This window comes from Ovis aries, chromosome 15 (assembly GCF_016772045.2).
Source record: "Ovis aries strain OAR_USU_Benz2616 breed Rambouillet chromosome 15, ARS-UI_Ramb_v3.0, whole genome shotgun sequence".
Lineage (NCBI taxonomy): Eukaryota > Metazoa > Chordata > Mammalia > Artiodactyla > Bovidae > Ovis > Ovis aries.
The window spans coordinates 28243666-28261614 of NC_056068.1; the positions used below are offsets into that span (position 1 = coordinate 28243666).

General features: G+C 52.9%; 1 protein-coding gene and 1 long non-coding RNA gene across 6 annotated transcripts in view; one reads left to right on the plus strand and one right to left on the minus strand.

The window, feature by feature from the left end:
- FXYD6 (FXYD domain containing ion transport regulator 6) overlaps positions 1-17668 on the minus strand; it is a 36292-nt gene extending 18624 nt beyond the window's left edge. For 2 of the 5 annotated variants that reach the window (XM_042232683.2, XM_060399731.1), the window contains exon 1: positions 14880-15822. In XM_042232683.2, coding sequence (XP_042088617.1) covers positions 14880-14915 — 36 coding nt within the window. In that variant the 5' untranslated portion in view covers positions 14916-15822. Of the gene's footprint in view, positions 1-14879; positions 15823-17104 lie in introns of those variants that run through there. The other 3 variants (XM_027979244.3, XM_042232682.2, XM_060399732.1) reach the window with 3 other exon arrangements.
- LOC132657856 (uncharacterized) lies at positions 2999-7447 on the plus strand. The gene is made up of 2 exons (XR_009596584.1): positions 2999-3227; positions 6985-7447. It is a non-coding gene; the product is annotated as an uncharacterized LOC132657856 (long non-coding RNA).
- Positions 17669-17949: the final 281 nt, after the last annotated feature.

Here is a 17949-nt window from a genome sequence, read left to right on the forward strand (position 1 = left end):
AACAATTCAGTTTCCACTCATTTTCCTGCTCCGTTCCACACTCTCATTTATCTTGACACTGGTGAACAGCTGACACTTCGGGTGGCAACAGCCTGTCCATGTTAATTTCCTTCCCTGATCTCTCTGCCGTCTGCACAGTTGCTTTTCTGCATGTGCAGGAGAGAGCAATCAGAAGAGTTTCTCTGGTGATTATCTTTCCATACTGAGTCACATAATTTCACATAATTGCCGGGTAAAAGCTGCTCAGAAAGAGAAGCCACGAGCTGATGATATAGCATCACGCTATATTATTTTTGATTCCATGAAGCAGTGAGGTAGATCAGAATACCCAGTTCTATTGTGAAAATAACTCAGAAACAACCTCCCTTTAAAATGCACAAGCTCCAAATTACAGGGAAACATCTTCATCTCATCCTCATCTCTGTCTCACTCAGCCCCCAAGGCCTCGCTTCCCTTCCCTGGCATCCCACCTGCTTGCCTTCCTTAGGATTCAGCTCATCAAAAATGTGCCCAGAGGGATCACCAAGGCCTGGGTCCTGGCAGGATCCCCAAAGAAAGAGAAGGCCCCCTCCATAGAAAGGACATGCCGGAAGGGGACCTTTATGGGGTCACAGAATGCCTGGAAAAGTCAAAGCGTTAGTTGTTCAGTCAAGTCCGACTCTTTGTGACCCTATGGACTGTAGCCCGCCAGGATCCTCTTTCCATGGGATTTTTCAGAATACTGGACTGGGTTGCCATTCTCTTCTCCAGGGAAGCTTCCTGACCAGGGATGAAACCTGGGTCTCCCGCATTGCAGGTGGATTCTTAACCATCTGAGCCACTAATACCTGGGCCTCATTGTTTAGGCTAACTGGTTACCCTAGACTGTTATTGCATGCCAAGGGACAAGATTTAGCCTATGATATATCCAAATCTTTGGAACAAAGAAGCCTGTTAAAAGAAGATTTTGCAGTGTATAAATAGGATATAAGCATGATGTGAGGTATACCAGATGGACTCAGAACCACTGAATGCCAGTGAGTTAGAATGATTGAGATGAAAGTTCTTTATTTGAGGAGTCTCAAGTGCCAACAGAGAAGTGATGTAGCCAGTGCATCTACCCAGAACTCACACCTCCAGCTCCTGCCTGTGGCTCTGATATGCTGGGACTGGGCGCTGGGCAGGCCAGGCCTGGAGGAGGGGAGTACCATGAGGGAAACAAGCAGGCTGGGCAATGCCTGAGGGTGCTCCAGTAGCCTGGCTGGAGCCAGGAAAGACGCCAAGGCACCTACAGGAATGCAGTGACCGAGGCAGAGAGGAGGGAGGAGAGAAGCCCTGACAGGCTCCCAGCTCTGCATGAGAAGATCATCTTTAGGGATCTCTTTGGCAGTCCAGTGGTTAGGACTCTGCACTTCTACTGCAGAGGGCATGGGTTCAATTCCTGCTTGGGGAACTATGATCCCACATGCTGTGTGGCTTGTCCAAAAAGATAAAGACTGCCTTTGGTTGGTCAGATGTCAAGGGGGCCGTGCTGGCTTCTGGGAAGGTGACTGATAGAACCACAGCCACAAAGGGTCTTCAGAAGGATTGGAGGCCAACACCTCACTCTCTCAACAGGAGGCAAAGAGATGATCAGAAGAGTCCTTTCTGATTATTCTGGCTGTGCTGTGTGGGTGAGTTGGTAAAGAATCTGCCTGCAATGCAGGAGACCCGGGTTCAATCCCTGAGTCAGGAAGATCCCCTGATGAACCCACTCCAGTATTCTTGCCTGGGAAAATCCCATGGACAGAGGAGGCTGGTGGGCTATGGTAGATGGGGATGCAAAGACTTGGACGTGACTGAGCAACACACACACACATCACTGTAGCATGGATGTGAATGGTCTAAGGCCGGGGCTAAGGGCTGAAAGCAGAGACTAAAAATTATCACAGACAAATTGGTCTGATTCATGGGGAAAGAGGCGGATGCTTTACATTCCTAAGACATTAGTAAGTCTTACTGTTTGGGAGGAAAATATTATAGAAGGCAAGAAGTCTGATGTCTTTGGAGTCAGGGGCCTGGCTCCAGCAGCCGTTTCAAGCCTCCTTAGCATCTGTTTCTATGAAATGGTCATGCATGCCCTCCATGAATGGCACCTTTGGTCCTCAATCATACGTGCTCAGGAATGAGGCTTGGGTGTATGGTCAGTATAATCTGGTGGGTGAGGCCCAACTCCCGGCCCGGCTTTGAGGTGCGCTGTGCTTTTATGAGAACGTGGGTGACATAATGCCTCCAGGCCACACAGGCTGGAATGTTCTTGATCTTCTCTGGCACCCCTTCTGCCCCCCTGGTCTTTCCACTCTCCATCCCCGCTGGGGCAGCCAGGCGTCCTCTGCACTCAAGCAAACCACTCACATGCAGCTGCCCTTCTCTCTAAACTGCTCATCTCCTTTTGCTTCCCAGCTTAGATGCTTTGATTCAAAGCTCTCTTGGGATTTTATGTACAGGAGAAAAAGAAAGCAAACAAAAGGACAGTCGTCACCTACATGGCTGCTCTGTTTGGAATTGTTCCCGAGGGTATTTTGGTGTCCTTCCTGACTGAGCTCAGCACTCCGCTCCACCTTCCCTGTACCAAGCTGCTTTCAGGATGGGGAGGGTCTGTCCCTTGCTTCACGTCCATGTGACAAGTGGCCTGGAATGGAGGCAGGGACCACACTGTGGCCTCAAACCCCCACAGTGTGCCCTATACTCTTGGACCTTGAAGCTCCCAGAGATCAGTTATCACCCAGTTTCATCATCTGTTTTTGTAAAATGCAAGGTGATTCTCCTCTCTCTTTGGCCACTTTTGGAAGGTTCAAGGGGGCTTCTCTAGTGGCTCAGTGCTAAAAGAAGATCCCTGGAGAAGGAAGGGGCAACCTACTCCATCCAGTATTCTTGCCTGGGAAATCCCATGGACAGAGGACCTCCATGGGGTCACAAAAGAGTCCGGACGTGACTCAGCAACTAAACAACAACAGAAGGCTCAAAACTCCCTTTCCTCATATAGCTGCAAGATACAGCTGCAGCTTTCTTGACTGGAGAAGCCTCCATACAATGCTTCCCCCAGGCCCATCTGCGTGAGGCAAAACCCTGGAGCCAATGGCATGAACCTCAGGGACCATGATGGCTGGAGCTCCTGCAGGTACACAAGCCCCACCCCACTCACACTGCACGCTTCTGGGAGCAGAAGCCTGGACCGCAGTGTGAGAGCAGATGTGGAACCAAGACAGGTGAGTTTTCTAGGTGAGTCGTCCAGCAGTGAGCCTGGCTATAGGAATAAGCAAGGCGCTGGTGACTGGCAGTTTGGGAGTCTATGGGACAGAGCCCTACTGGGAGCATTGGAATCATTCTATGGGCCCTATAGAAGGAAGGAGGGTCCACAGTTACAGCCCAGCTTGGGGCCAGGATTAGATATAAGAAATGATAATAATAATCATGATAAACAGATATCGGTCAGGTACTATTCTTACTACTTTAAATATTCATTCTCATTGAATCTTAAAAATAGCCTGGAAAATATATGTTTCCATCAAACCCATTTTAAAGGGAAAGAAACTGAGGCAGAGAAAGAATGGTCCCTTGGTGGATGAGAGCTGGATTTCATACTTCTGCCCAGCTCAGTCTGCCTCCCTGCTGAGGGAAGAAGGGTAAACTTCCTGCTGTGAGCCCTGGACTCCAGGGCCCCCAGCCCCACACCCCAAGGGAGGGTTCACACCGACTCAGGGACAAAGGCCACAATGGGCCACCTGCACTGCTGCTCCCAGAGGGCTCGCGCCCCTGGCAGCTGGCACTCTAGTCCTTGCTGCTGTCCCAATCCAGTGGGCTTAGGCTGCAAGGCTCAGGCCCGGAGAGAATCAGATGCACTCTGCAAAGAGGGGGCTCCCGTCTCTGGGTAAACATTTACCAACCAAGTCCTAACATTGCTGGCCTCAAACACATCCCTGACAGGACACAGTGGAATTCAGTGTCTGCCAGCTCACACCCAAGAATTTCTATTCCCTTGTGAATAGAGTTGTTCACTGGAGAGGGTGTTTTGTTTTGTTTTGTTTTGTTTTGTTTTGGTAACAGAGTATGGAATTTGTGTAGCTGTTTAGGTCAGAGTTGACAGCATAGCATGGAGGGATCTGGAGGGTCAGCCAGCCCCACTGCCCACTTTCCAAGGCTATTATAAAAGTCAAGTGAGGTAATATACGTGAAGGTCCTTTGTGAACTGTAAAGCTCTGTAATAACAATACCTAACAGCTATTAGGCATTCATGGCATGCCAAGTACTGTTCTCAGTGGTTTATATGTACTAACTCATTCAATCCTCATGGTAGTTCTAGGAAATGGCTCCATTTATGATTATCCTCATTATACAGATGGAGAAACTGAGACCAGAAAGAATAAGCAACTTATTTAAAGTCCTAGAACCAGAAGGTAGCAGAGCCTGGATTTAAACCCAGTCAGTCTGGCTCCTGCTCTCCGTCTCTCTACCATCCTGCCTCTCTGCTACTCAGTGGCTTTGGGGTCTTTAACAAGTCACTCTATCTCTTGGAGTCTTTGCTTCTGAAACTGGAAAACAGGAATCTCAGGAGCTGTGAGGATTAGATGAACTAGCCTCTGTGCATAAGCAGTTATCATTCGCCTACATCCGTCCCTTTGGCGTCTCCTTTTGGAGAGTAGACAGCTCCTCCCCAACTCCAACCTTGAATGTCTACTGGAGGCTGCCAATCGCAGCCCCTCCCTTGTTGCTAAAAGGACTGGGTTTGAAACTTCAGTGTCCCTCAGGGGTTGTCACATAGTCTGGAAGCAATAGAAGAGGGTTCATAGCAGCCAAGGTGGGGAATCTGGCGTGGAGAAGTCAGGCAGCAACTCACCAGGGAAGAGCTGGCAGGAGAGAGAAGCAGGGAGAAGAGGTGGGGAGAGGGAACCGGCCAGGTGAGCTCTGCGCTCCCACAGGCTCCCTGCCTTGCCTCAACCAGATGCAATGGTTTGGATCATTTGCAATGAAGGGGAACCATGTCACAGCAGGAAGTCTCTGCCTGGTAAATAGCAAGTGCTTTTAAAGTATCAACTGCTGATACTATTAATATCATCATTCCCCCACCTCCTTCCTCAGCTTCCGCCTTGATTTTCTAGCTTCTCTTGGGAAATGGGGAAGAGAAACAGAACAGAGCTGGGGAAAGTCCCCAATGGCCTCCTTTCACTTCCCTCCACCCCTGGAAGGCTCCAGCGTCCCCACAACAGGGGCGGGGACAGGCCTTGGTCCACAGCAGAAGCAGGCAGACCCTGGCTTAACAGAATCAAAAGGCCTCCGGGGGTCACTGCCCTCTTCTTCCTTCAGAAAAACAGGCTGCATTACCCAGGGCTGCCGACAGGTGACGTGAGGAGCACAGATCTGCCTGGGGCAGCTGAGATGGGTGACGTAGCCTCCCAGCCCCAAGCGCAGGAGCCCCCGACCCAGAGACCCAGAAGCAAGACAGAGGACATTAGACAGAAAAGGAAAGAAATCCCAGAGAAGAGAAGCTGACCAGGGGAGGGGGCCCAAAGAGAAGTGCAAGACAGGCAGGCAAAGCGAAAAGGAAGAGGCTCCGGGACAGAATGGAGGCTGGCCAAGGAGAGGAGCAACAGAAGGTAAGATGGTAAGATGGCATCCCCGACTCAATGGACACGAACTTGAGCAAACTCCGGAAGACAGTGAAGGACACGGAAGCCTGGCGTGCTGCAGTCCACGGGGTCACGGAGTCAGACACGACTTAGCGACTGAACAACAAAGAAAAGGCGCTCCTAATGGAAACTGAACAAGGGGTGGACAAGGTGGCAAAGCAAGGGGAGGGTGGAGACTGCTGAGAAAAGAAATCTGCTTTGGAGAAACATCACGCAAGCCTCCACGCTGTCTTCCTCCCCATGAGCCCCCAGCTGGGCCTCCATCCTTGGCTCCCCCGGAGCCTTCACCACACCCTGCCTGCCCCAGTCACACCAGTGCTCCAAAGAGCAGGGGAAGGAAAATGTGCCCGGGTTGGGTGTGGAGAGAAGGGTCAGCAGACAGCTGCAGCTCCTGGGAGAAGCCAGTTCACATCCCGCTCTGGCTGCAGGGCAGCTGCCCAACAGGAGACACGGGGTCTCTGCTGTCCCAGCAGCCTGCTGGGCAGCGGCCAGGGGCCTGAGGCTTAGCCCTGGTGGACCTCAGGTGCCCCACCCCTAGGTCAGCACGCCTAGTCTTCTTCCTAAACCAGAGGCCTCCCAAGAGAAGCCACTGCCTCCCACAAGGGGCCCCTTCAGGGTATCTCCCTAGGAGGCTTGGGCCCTGAGACTCCCGGGGTTGGGTGGGTGCCAGACGGACTTCTGCAAGACTGGGATGCTGTGCCCAGGACACCCTGGTCCTCCTGCCTCCTAGGTTTAAGGGAGATTGGAGTAAGGTGTATCGGAGCAGAGACTCCTGTCCTTCAGCCTCAGACCCTCGAGTGTACCTGTGGCAGTCATAAGACAAAGGGGGACCAACTGTGTTGTGTATGATCCACCCACCCTGCTCCCTGCCCATGATGGCTGAAGGGGATGATCACAGTGATGGTGGTGATGCCCCTAACATCAAACATCTGTAAGACGCCTGACTTACCTGAGCATCAGCTCAAAGAAACATCGCAGCTGCGGGAGATGCTGGATATCAGCACCATTTTACAGATTCGAGAAGGGGAGGCTCAGAGTTACGTTACTTGTCCAAGGCCCCACAGCTAATGACGGCACAGCTGGCATCGGCCCCTAATTCTGTGGATGCCACATGCTAGGCTTTTTCCATTGAGCTTGCTGCGTCCCCTGGCAAGTGCAGCAATGCATGGGCACTGAGGGAAATAAAAATGCTGACCTTGACTTGAGACCAAGCAGGGCTCGTTGGATGGACGTGGTCTGACCCAGTCCAGGGGAGAAAAAACAGGACGAGAGAATAACCCAGATAAAATTCAACAGCTTTCACGCTGACGCCGATGATGTCATTTTCTTTCCCTTTCAGTTTCCTCCCCAGCTCTGTTCTGTCCATTATGACTGATGTGAAGGCTGGGACCCCGGAGCCCCTTCGGAGGCAGGAGGGCTGGCTCATCCGTCAGCCATCGCTGGACCCCAGCTGTTCACAGGTCTTCCTGTCACTCACCCTCAGCTGAGCTTCACACCAGCTCGGGCTGTCTTCTCTCCCTCCCAAGCCTCCCCACAGTACCTGCTGGGCACCCTGCTGCTCTCTGCCCAGCAGAACATCTGCATCTATGCAGGAAGCAAGACAGTATCCCAGACGGGTTGCAGGAGGTCCCGGCCACTGGAACCAGGCTCACAGGGCGTGCCAACAGAACTACCGGCCCAGCAACTGACAGCCTTTCAGAGCAGGCTGCCAAGCTGCAGACGCCCCCTCCCATTTTCTCCTGGTCTGGCTCAAAATGAGATTAAGGTGTAGAACTGAAATAAAGACAATCCCTACTCAAAAATATATCCACACCGGCAACATTCTCCCAAGGAGAGAGTTCTTAATTCCACCAAACATTTTGTTTGAAAGGTAAATACTTCCAGTCCTAACAGTTATTTACATCTTGGCCCAAGTTATTGAATTAGATTGATTTCCAAACAGCTGAGATCTGCCTGCATTTAGGTGGAGAAATTGGTAGAGAAAAGGAGGTTAATTTTGGAACGAGGAGTAATTTTGGAAAGAATGGTAACATTATTCTTCCAGGAACCAAATTAACAATAGGTACTGATGGCCTCCTGTTGCCAAGGACCTCAGTCATCACTGGGGGAGCTGCAGCAACAGAGTCCCTGCCTTATGGAGCTTACAGTCTCACTGAGCTCACAGGGTTTGCTCCCTGCCTCCAGAACACCACGTCCTATCTGTGGCAAAGTCCTAGCCATGCTTACTCCTGCAGGATCTCTGTAAGTTTCTCTTCCACTGCTGGCTGTAGTTCAGACCCTCATCACTGCTCCCCTGGGCTGTTGTGGTACCTTGCATAATACGGTAGTGCCTGCGTGCTCAGTTACTTCAGTCATGTTACTTCAGACTCTTTGTGACCCCATGGACTGTAGCCCGCCAGGATCCTCTGTCCATGGGATTCTCCAGGCAAGAATACTGGAGTGGGTTGCCACGCCCTCCTCCAAGGGATCTTCCTGACCCAGGTTTCGAACACACGTCTCTTAGGTCTCCTCCACTGGCAGGAGGATTCTTTACCACTAGCGCCACCTGGGAAGCCCAGCACTGTAGTGGCTGCACCTATCTTTCACCCTCTCCCTATAATCTGTCTTGGACATTAATTGGACTGTATGATTTAATACACTGAACGTGTATGCTGATCACTTCTCTATCAAATGCAAGTGTACTCATGGTGTTTCCATACCCTAATTACTTTTTAAAAAATCAAAACTTTTTAGCCTGGCATAGAAATACCTCTGTCTCTTTTCTACCCTTCTAGTATTTCCTCGATCTACTCCCATCCCCCACCACACTGTATCGAGCCCCAAGCCACTGAGTATTCTCTTCCCTCCACTGAGCACAGCCTTCCCTTCCCTGTGTAGTCCAGTTCTCAATCCTGCATCTTAGGATCACATGTAGAGCTTTTGCATAATAATAATAATAATAATAATGGGGATCAACTAAGTCCCACCAAATTCTAATCTCTGGGGGTGTGACCAAGGCATCTATCATTTTTAGAATCCCTCACTGATTCTAGGCTCAGCGGTAAAGAATCCACCTGCAATGCAGGAGACTTGGGTTTGGTCCCTGCATCGGGAAGATGCCCCGTAGGAGGGCATGTCTCCCCACTCCAGTATTCTTGCCTGGAGAATCCCATGGACTGAGGAGCCTGGCAGGCAACAGTCCATAGGATCACAAGGAGTCGGACACGACTGAAGCAACTGAGCACGCAACCCACACACTCATTCTAATGTGCAGCCAAGGCTGAGAAACGCTGTCTTTGTCCAACTGCCACTCCAGCCCATGGACTGAATTGCAGGCTTCTTTCTCCAGACTCAAAGAACACCAGTGATCTGTCATTAGCACTGACTTGCCACACAACACATTCTGGTTTACGCTCCCTTTTTAACAAGGTTCTCCTGGCTGGAAGGTCTCTGTTGCTCCATGACTTGTAAGAGCTGGGGTGGTGCAGACAGCCACCAAGTGCTGGTTGACAGACTGATGTTTGTCTTGAGGAGGGGAAAGAGCACAGCTCCTATCACCAGGCTTTGGGACTGTGCAGAAGTGGGGGTGCTGAAAGGGACTGGAAGCCTAGCCCTCCCTGTCAGTATCAACAGGGATAAATCATGCTGATGGTACACACCCTTGATTTGGTGTGATGAAAATCATACTTTACCTCTGTGATCTTCCTCCACCAAACCCGTAAGCCAAGAAAAACATCAGATAAAACCCCACTGAAGGGTATATCTACAATATATCTGACCAGTCCTCCTCAAAACTCTCAAGGTCATCAAAAACAAGGCAAGTCTAAGAAAATGTCACAGCCAAGAAGAGCCTGAGCAGACATAACAACTAAATGGAATGTGGCTATCTGGATGGGATTCTGGAATAAAAAAAGGACATTAGGGGGAAAACTAAAGAAACCTGAATAAATATGGTCTTTAGCCAATAATAATATATCAACATTATTTCATCAATTGTAACAAATATACCACACTAAGGTAAGACAGTAATCAGGAAAACTGCAGGCAGCTTGTGTTGAAACTCTCTGTACTAGCTGTTCAGTTTTTCTATAAATCTAAATTTTTTCTTTAAAAAGTCTATTAAAAACAATAAATTCTTAAATCCGTTAAAAAAACAAAACAGCTCCCCAACCCCCATCAAGCCCACATCTGGTCACCTTCCTGGCAAGCAGCGTGGAGCCCTATGCCCTGCTGGTGGTGTCCGATGCTTCTGTGATAGGGGCTGGGATTCTATGGTTCAGAGAACCACAAAGCCAAAAACCCAGCAAAGGCTTTTAAAGCTGCCTTTTAAAACAAGTGCTTTGGGTCCAACTAGAGGTCACGGATGGATCTGTGGGCTTCAGAGGAAAATGCAACATCTTCCCTTGATTTGCATGTTAAATACTCATCAAACAAGCATTAAACATTACGTATTCTGTTTAATAGCCTATCTGCAAAATTCCAGAGAAGGGCTGAAGAGCATAGAGAAGTCAAAGCCTGGGACTGAGGAGAGAGCAGAGAGTGGTGATATTCTAATAGGCTGAGGGGCTCAAGGTGGCTGCAGTCACTTCACTGAATTCTGGCACTGCCCTGAGGCGGCTGGACCGCTGACTGCCCAGATCGCTGCAGCTGACGCCCACAAGGGTGGCCCCTTCCTCCCAGGCCCCTCAGGCCTGACAGGGTCTCCTTGAGGAGCCCCACCTCTGGGTCTGCCCCACCATCCTTCCGTCATGGAGGAGGGCACTGCCCAACAGCAGGGAGGCTGCGAGGTGGGCCTACTGGCCCCCACGATGCAGAGCTCTTCCCAGTCCTCAAGCCCCGGCCCAATCCAGCCCAGTTGCGCAGGGGGAGTGGGAGGGACAGAACCCCTTTATCAAGCACAGAGAACTGTTTGAACAAGGAGGCACCTTTATCTTTAACGTGGAATTACTTCTGCGGAAAAGGAAAAGAGCCGATCACGAAAAGAAATAAAGCCCTCTCTTAGAAGCGACTCACTGAACTCACAAATCACAGCCACAGGCCTGGTTTCTAAAGAGACTCCCTTGGAAAGACCCCAAGCTGGCCCACCAACAGGGTCTCGGGGCCTTGCTGCTACCCCCGGCCCCCCGTCACCGCCGAATATGACAGTCTTGGCAGCGCCAGGCCAGCCGTCACCCCGTGGCTTCCTCTGACAGCCCCCAGAGGAGGGCACACGGGGCAGCATTGTGCGGCCGACCCCGCCACAGGCCCAGGACACGAGCTGTCCAGAGTGAGTCAGGGAGCGGGACTTACTGCCGCCGGCCAGCCCGGGGGCCCACGCCCCTGCCCCCGAGGGGACCTCAGTCCAGTTCCAGGGAGTCAGGATGATGGGCCGCGGTGCACAGAAGCCCCAGGCCAGGGCCCTGGCAGGCCGGGCGGGCATGAGCGAGTGAGTCAGGCCAGCCATGGGATCACCTCCCCACGCCTGCTGACAAAGGACCATTCAAGAGAGGCCAGACAAACAGTCCCAGCAGCAGAAACAGAAACTCAGAGCAGCTGCCAGGCCCAGAGGCCCAGGGGCCAGGCCCATGAGACCCTGCCCACAGGCAGACCGCAGGACAAGGCCGCCTGACTGGCCCTTCCACTCTCTCTGCCCAACAGCCCACTGCCTTGAGAGCACAGCTCTGGGTGGGCAGTTGAGCCCACAGGGCACTTTGTCTGTGCTCACACTGACTTGCCTGGTGGTGGAAATGACGTGGGATGACCCCTGACCTATGGACCTGTATACTTGGAAACCTGCCGAACCCGGTCACTTGCCGGCGTGGAGGTTTACCTGACCTTGTTTGTCTCAGCTTCAGGAAACGTACTGTCTCCTCCTTCCTGTTACATGCCTCATTGCCCCAGTCCCCACAGAGCCAAGGCCCACGCCTCTTTCCAGGTGCCCTCCATCAGACTATGAGCTCTGTAGAAGGAAGGCACCTTCTAGGCATTCTCTGAATCGCCAACACTTTGCAGAGAGGCTGCTCAGTTAATGCTGATGACTGAAGGATCAGACGTTCAGCACCATTATCCTTTTAAGTCAAATCCAACCTAAGCTCAAAACAACTCAAGGATCTGTGTGGAATTTTAAAGGAATTTTTAGACTTTTTCAGTGCTCCCCTCCCCCCATTTCCTCCCGCCCACTCTCCAGGTCTCCATCAAATACCAGTCACCAAAACACTATGATGAATCAGCTTCCCTCCATTGCCTTCAGTCCTTAAGCACTTCCCAGACCTCCTGAGCTGTGCTCATTCACTCAGTTGTGTCCGACTCTTCACGGGCCAATGGACGGTAGCCAGCCAGGCTCCTCTGCACACGGAATTTTCCAGGCAAAAACACTGGAGTGGGTTGCCATAGCCTCCTCCAGGAGATCTTCCCAACCCAGGGATCGATCTTGCATCTCTTGCATCTCCCGAATTGGTAAGAGGATTCTTCACCACTAGCGCCACCTGGGAAGCACCCCCCGCCCCCAGACCTCCAATGAGGTCAAATTCCTAGTTTTCAAACTCTACCAAAGAAACAGGACAAACTGAGATGACCCATGGGCAGAAAGGAATGTACTCTTTGGGTGTGCGTGGTGTGCACCTGCGGGGCGAGTGACAGGTGGGAGACAGCCTGGAGGGGCAAGTGGGCTTTCAACATGCCCTGGTGCGTGAGGACTTTTTCCCACATATGTTCAATTCACAGATGCTCACTGGGCTTGCTCCATGTCTGACACCATGCCCACCCCCCCCTGCCATGTGGGGAAAAAACAGACCTTGCCTTTGAAGAAGCAGGAGAGGGTGTGGGGAGCAGGCATGGACGTAAGTAGCTAAGTGCAGGCCCAGTGGGAGTAGCCTTTAAGGGAAGAAGCAACAGAGCATTTCAGGGGTACCAGGAAGAGGAAAGTTTGTCTGTTTACTAAGAAATGTGCAGACTCTTTGCAATCGCATGGACTGTAGCCCCATCAGGCTCCTCTGTCCACGGAATTTTCCAGACAAGAGTACTGCAGTGGGTTGCCATTTCGTTCTCTAAGAAATAGGAAAAGCTACCTTAAAGAATGAGCACTAGAGGGGGCCTCAAAGGACACTGTAACAATAATGAGTGCTAAGTCGCTTCAGTTGTGTCCACGCCTCTGAGACCCTATGGGCTCCTGTAGCCCCATCAGGCTCCTCTGTCCATTGGGTTCTCCAGGCAAGAATACTGGAGTGGGTAGCCATTCCCTTCTCAGGGGGATCTTCCTGACCCAGGCATTGAACCCTCATCTCTTACGTCTCCTGCACTGGCAGATGGGTTCTTTACCACTAGCGCCACCTGAGAAGTCCTAAAAAATTGAAAGAAATTCTAATAATAATAATAATGTGTCATTACTATTATTATAGCAGTTAATATCTAGCAAGTGTGTTCTATGTGCTAGGCACAAAGAAGCAGTTGACATAACTTAGCCCTGCTCAATCCTCATGCCCATTTGACAGATAAGGAAACTGAGGCTTAGAAGAGTTAAGCAAGCTAGGAAGCATCAGCAACCAGATTAGACCCCAAGTCTGTGCATCTCCAAAGGCGACCATCCCCTGCTCCGCAGGCCGAAGTAAGGGTTCATTCCTGCTAGGGCCTGAGCAGAGGCAGAGGGTAGGAAGTCCAAGGCTCAGGATGATCACATGGAGAAGGTGCCTGGTGCGATAGCTGCTGCCAGGACCCAGAGAGCTTCGAGGGCCACAGCCAGGCACCTGTCCCCACTAACAGGCACAGAGAGGTTGGAATACTGGCCCACAGGATCAGTGGTAATTAAAAGCAAGAGGGCTGAGAAAGTGGAAGGAGAGAGAGCCCATCACCATGGTCTGGGTGAGAGACTGCAGCTGGGCGAGGTGAGAGAGCGCAGGGAACCTGTGAGCTCACGCCTGTGTGTCAGGTATGGATATTATGTATGAGTGAGAAGGGGAAAGAGAGTGCAAGTGTGAGCCACACATGAGCGAGTGCGGGGGCCCTGCTTGTTGAAGATGGAGGTTGGGGGGGTCCTTCTGGGTGGAAGGTGGGGTAAGGTCAGCCAGGGAGAAAGGGAGGGACCAGGAAGGAGCGCTCAGAGAAATGAAACCATCATCTCAGAGGGCTCTGGGTCCTGGAAAGCCCACAGGGCCTGGCATAGGGAAGGGACTCAGTTAACAACTGTTAAAGGGATGTATGTATGACGTTAAGACCTTGCTTCTGGTCCCCTCCCGAGGACTGGCTTTGCTCTCCAGCCACGTGAGGGTCACTGTCATTCTAACTAGATCCTCCCTCATTCCTGGCCCCAAATCAGAGCTTCTGAGCTGCAGCAGCCACATTCCCACGGCCCCAGCCTGGTCCCCTGGGCCCCAGTGACCCTCCTGAGCCTCCCGCTCCCCCTCGCATCTTTGTAACAAGTGTGTTCCTGTGTGGGCTCCAGGCTAACTTCATACTTTCCCAGGTCAGAGTCTCCCCTCCCCCTTCCCATTCCAGGGCAGAGAAGATGCTGCCAAATTGGATCCAAGGTTTTGTTTCGGCCAGAGATATTCTGCTTCTCATCAGAGACAGACAGCCCTGACCAGTGCCTCCTGTCACGCTCTCCAGTTGCCCCGAGGCTCTCTGTCCAGAGGATTCATAGACTCAAATGAACCTGGCCTCATCCCTTCAGAGACCACATCTCCCAAGACTCCACCAGGCCCTGGTTATTATCCTAGCAAAATGGACCAAGTGGACATGGTGTCCAGGAGGGTCAGGGGCTGCAGCCTGGGAGATAAGAACTTAGTCTCGGATTCTTGAGCATCTCCTGTTTCACGGGGTGAAAGGGGAGCCTTCTCAGGGTGACCAGAGGCCAGCCCCTTCCCTGTTCCGCTCAGCTACAACCCTGTGTTATAAAATTATAAGCACAGTTAGGCACCTGGAGAGAAAAGGGATCTTTTTCAAGACGGTACAGTCTACAAAAACTGGGAGGAAAACAAATGCCTTAGAAATCATGAAATCTGACCCCTCTATGGCAGATGAGAAAACAGAGGCCTAAAACCATGGAGGCTTTTGGGTTCCATCTGTGGTCAGGGAACTGAGATCTAGCATGCTGCGTGGTGTGGCCAAAAACTAAAAAAGATAATAAAATTGTGGAGGCTTCAGTTGCTGGAGATCAGTCTAAGCCATTCCTGACTATCACCAGAAACCCAGTTTGCATCTAAAAGGGCTATCTGTGATATGAATGCACTCCCCCTTGGAGCATAGCCAGGACAACCCCTGGGTCTGCACCCCCAGGCTCACCTCCTTTATGCTGCAGGCAGGGGCGGGGCCTCTCATGACTAGTCTGCATCCTCAGGTGCTCAGGCAGAAGCTGGTGGATGATTTGTTAGACAATGAGTCCTGGGGGCTGCCTGGCACAGTCTGCCATCCAGATGGCTGCCAGCAAGGCCCAACGGGGCCAGGGGCCAGGCTCTGCTTACGGGATCCGGGATCCGATGCTCTGGCTTCCCTATGGCTGCAGGGAGTTTCCAGGGTCTAGGGAACTGCCTCTGCTCCCTCTTCTCCTGGCCACATTCTTCAAGAAAACAGAAGGAAGCAGGCTCCCCATCCACTAGAGCACCCATACTTTGAAAGGGACATGGTAGTCCCCAGAGGATTGCTGGCAACAAAGGAAAAAAGGCAAGTGAAGCAAGTGATGTGTGACAGGAAGTGTGTGTGTTGGGAGGGGGGGGGGAGGGGGCGGGTCACAAATCCCGGCTGAAGAGTCAGAGGCCTCAGCCACAGTGGAGTGTGTGACCTCCGAGCCTCAGTTTTCCCATTTGCATGATGTCCCGATTGGATGTCCCCCTTCCGGCTCTGAGAAATCTAGGATTCTGAGGTCAGGGACTCTGTCTTCCTCGTGATCCTGGTAGGTACTTAAAGCAATTCACTGAATAATTGAATGAAGTGGGGCCCAAGTCAGTCCAAAGATCACAAGTTGGCCAGAAAGGAGACGCTGGCCTCTAGAGTCTATCACCAGACCCGGAGAGAAGCTACAGGTCTTGGGAAAGCTCTAGCAATCCAGGAGCCCTTGGCAAACTGCCTTCCTGTTCGAGACACACAGATGTGCTTGGAGGAGCCAAGGAGAAAGCAGGAAAGTGTCCCTGGAGGATAGAGGGCAGCCTGGACACTCCTTCCCCGCCCATCATCACCCTACCATACTTTCTAAATACACCTGGCTCCTCTTTTGCTGGCTCCTCCTCCTTCCAACCCTCCTCAAGGCTTTGTCTCCTCTCCTGCTTTGTGCCCTCCCCTGCTCTCCTAACACAGTCACACCTTTCCTCCTTCCTTTGCGGAGGTTCAGAGCCTCAGCATGTCTTGGAGCTGCCTGATCCTGTGTTAGGCAGGAAGGCTCAGGGGCAGAACTGAGATTCCTAAGAGCGGCTAGGAGCCTCAGGCTTTCTTAGGGTCAAGGCAGGTAGGAAGCAGTGGGGAGAGATTTAAATTCTGGCCCATGCCCAGCCTCTTGCATCTAGCACGCAGGAGAAGGGCTCCCTAGCCTTGTGGGTTGTGTGCTGTGGGTTGGTACATGCATGGTGTATTTGGTGTGTACATGGTGTACATGTGATATATGTGTGTGCTGTGTGTTTATGCAGTGTGTGTGGCAAGTAGGTGCGTGTCTGTGCGGGTGGTGTGGTGAGTGTGCATGTTTGGGGTGTGTTTGTGATGTGTACTGTGTGTTGGGGGAGCTGGAGTGGCTAGGGGTGACATCAGTGTGAGGTGGGAGCTAACATTTCAGGGTCTCCTACCCAGAGAAGTCAGGGGTAATCAGTATCTAGGCAACCATGTTGGGGGAAGGGGAGGAGATATGGAGGTGAGCAATGGGCAGAAAAGGAGGGAGGCTGAGAATTGAAAAGGGGTTTCCATGGCAACTACTGGGCAGGTCACGTGAAAAAGGCCAAAGCAGAAACAGATATGGACATCAGCACATACACACGATGAGGCTACTGGGACCCCAGAGTGGGGGCCCTTCCACCCAAGACATGGGCTGCCCACTGATCCTTCTCCAAACCTGGAAATCTGGGCCTAGGCAGAGCGCACGATGCCAAGAAGACAAAGGAAGCGGAGACAGAGGCCACACTGGCAGGGAGAAGCCCTGGAAGCCACAACCCCTGAGGCTGGATGTGGGCAGCGGGGGCCTGGCCAGGCCCATTCTCCAGGACGCCTGCTCCCTGCTCCCTGCTCCCACCCTCGGGTGCTTCCTCTACCAGCCACCACTTGTAAGAGCCCAGAAGCAAGTGCCAGGAGCCCCTTCCAACTCGGCAAGGAAGCCCAAGAGACACAATGGGGAAGGCTGTGCCAAGGCCAGCCCTGCTGGGGAAAGAGGGCAGGGTACCAGGAAAGGAGGGAATGGGGCGAGGGGACCAGGCACCCCCCCCACCGCCCCCCGGCCCTCGGAAGAAGCCAGAACGGGTTAGACAAGAGGAGAGGAACACTGATGCACTCTCTTGAACCCCGTGCCCTGGAACGCCAGCCCTTTTTCTTACCTGCCCCTCCTCCCGGTGCCCACTGCCCAGCCCCAGCTCCCCCGTCCTCCAAGCGCCAAATCAGCAAGTCCCATTTTGCATGGCTCCTGTGTGCACGCTCATGGCCAGCCACCTCCCCTCGTCTTCACAACCGCACACTCAAGTGTCCACAGCTTCCAAGTAACAAAGGGAAAACTACCCCGCCCTGGTACGAGGAGAGCAGCCCTTTCCCCTTCTCCGAAAACCACAGCCCCAAGCTCCAGGCAGCAGCAAACGCCTTGTCCGAACAGCTTCACCCCCACCGCCACGGCCTGTCTCTCCCGTCGGCCGCCCCTCTTCTCTTCCGACGCCCACCTCCCCTTTGGGTTTCCATCTCCTACCCGGTCTCCGCTGCCCTAGCGGCGTGCCTGGCGAGAACCGCTCACACCCATGGAAACAAACCTGCCCGGGCAGCATTCTGGCGCCGCGCGATCGGTCCCCACCCCAGCCCCTCTCCCTCCTCGTTAGAGGAACCCAACTTCGCCACCTCTGCAGCAGCTTACCTGCGCGGCGTGTCCCCTCCGAGACAATCCCAGAAGGATGAGTGGAGTCCGGAGGAGCCTGGGAGTGGCGAAGCTGGGGGAGGGCGGTGGGCGAGGCTTTCGCTGTTTTTCCCGCCTCCCCTGCTGGGAAGGGTGGGGGCGGGCTGGAGCTGCGCGTCCGGCAGGGGTGGGGAGTGGCGGGCGGGGGCTCGGCCGGGGCTGGGCTCCGGGGACCGCGGTGTCACCGTCTGCCGGCCTCCGGGTAGCGTCGGCGCGCGGACCCCCTTCTCCTAGCCGGGCTGCCCGCCCCTCGAGCGCGCCGCCGCTGCTCCTGGGTGCGGGCGG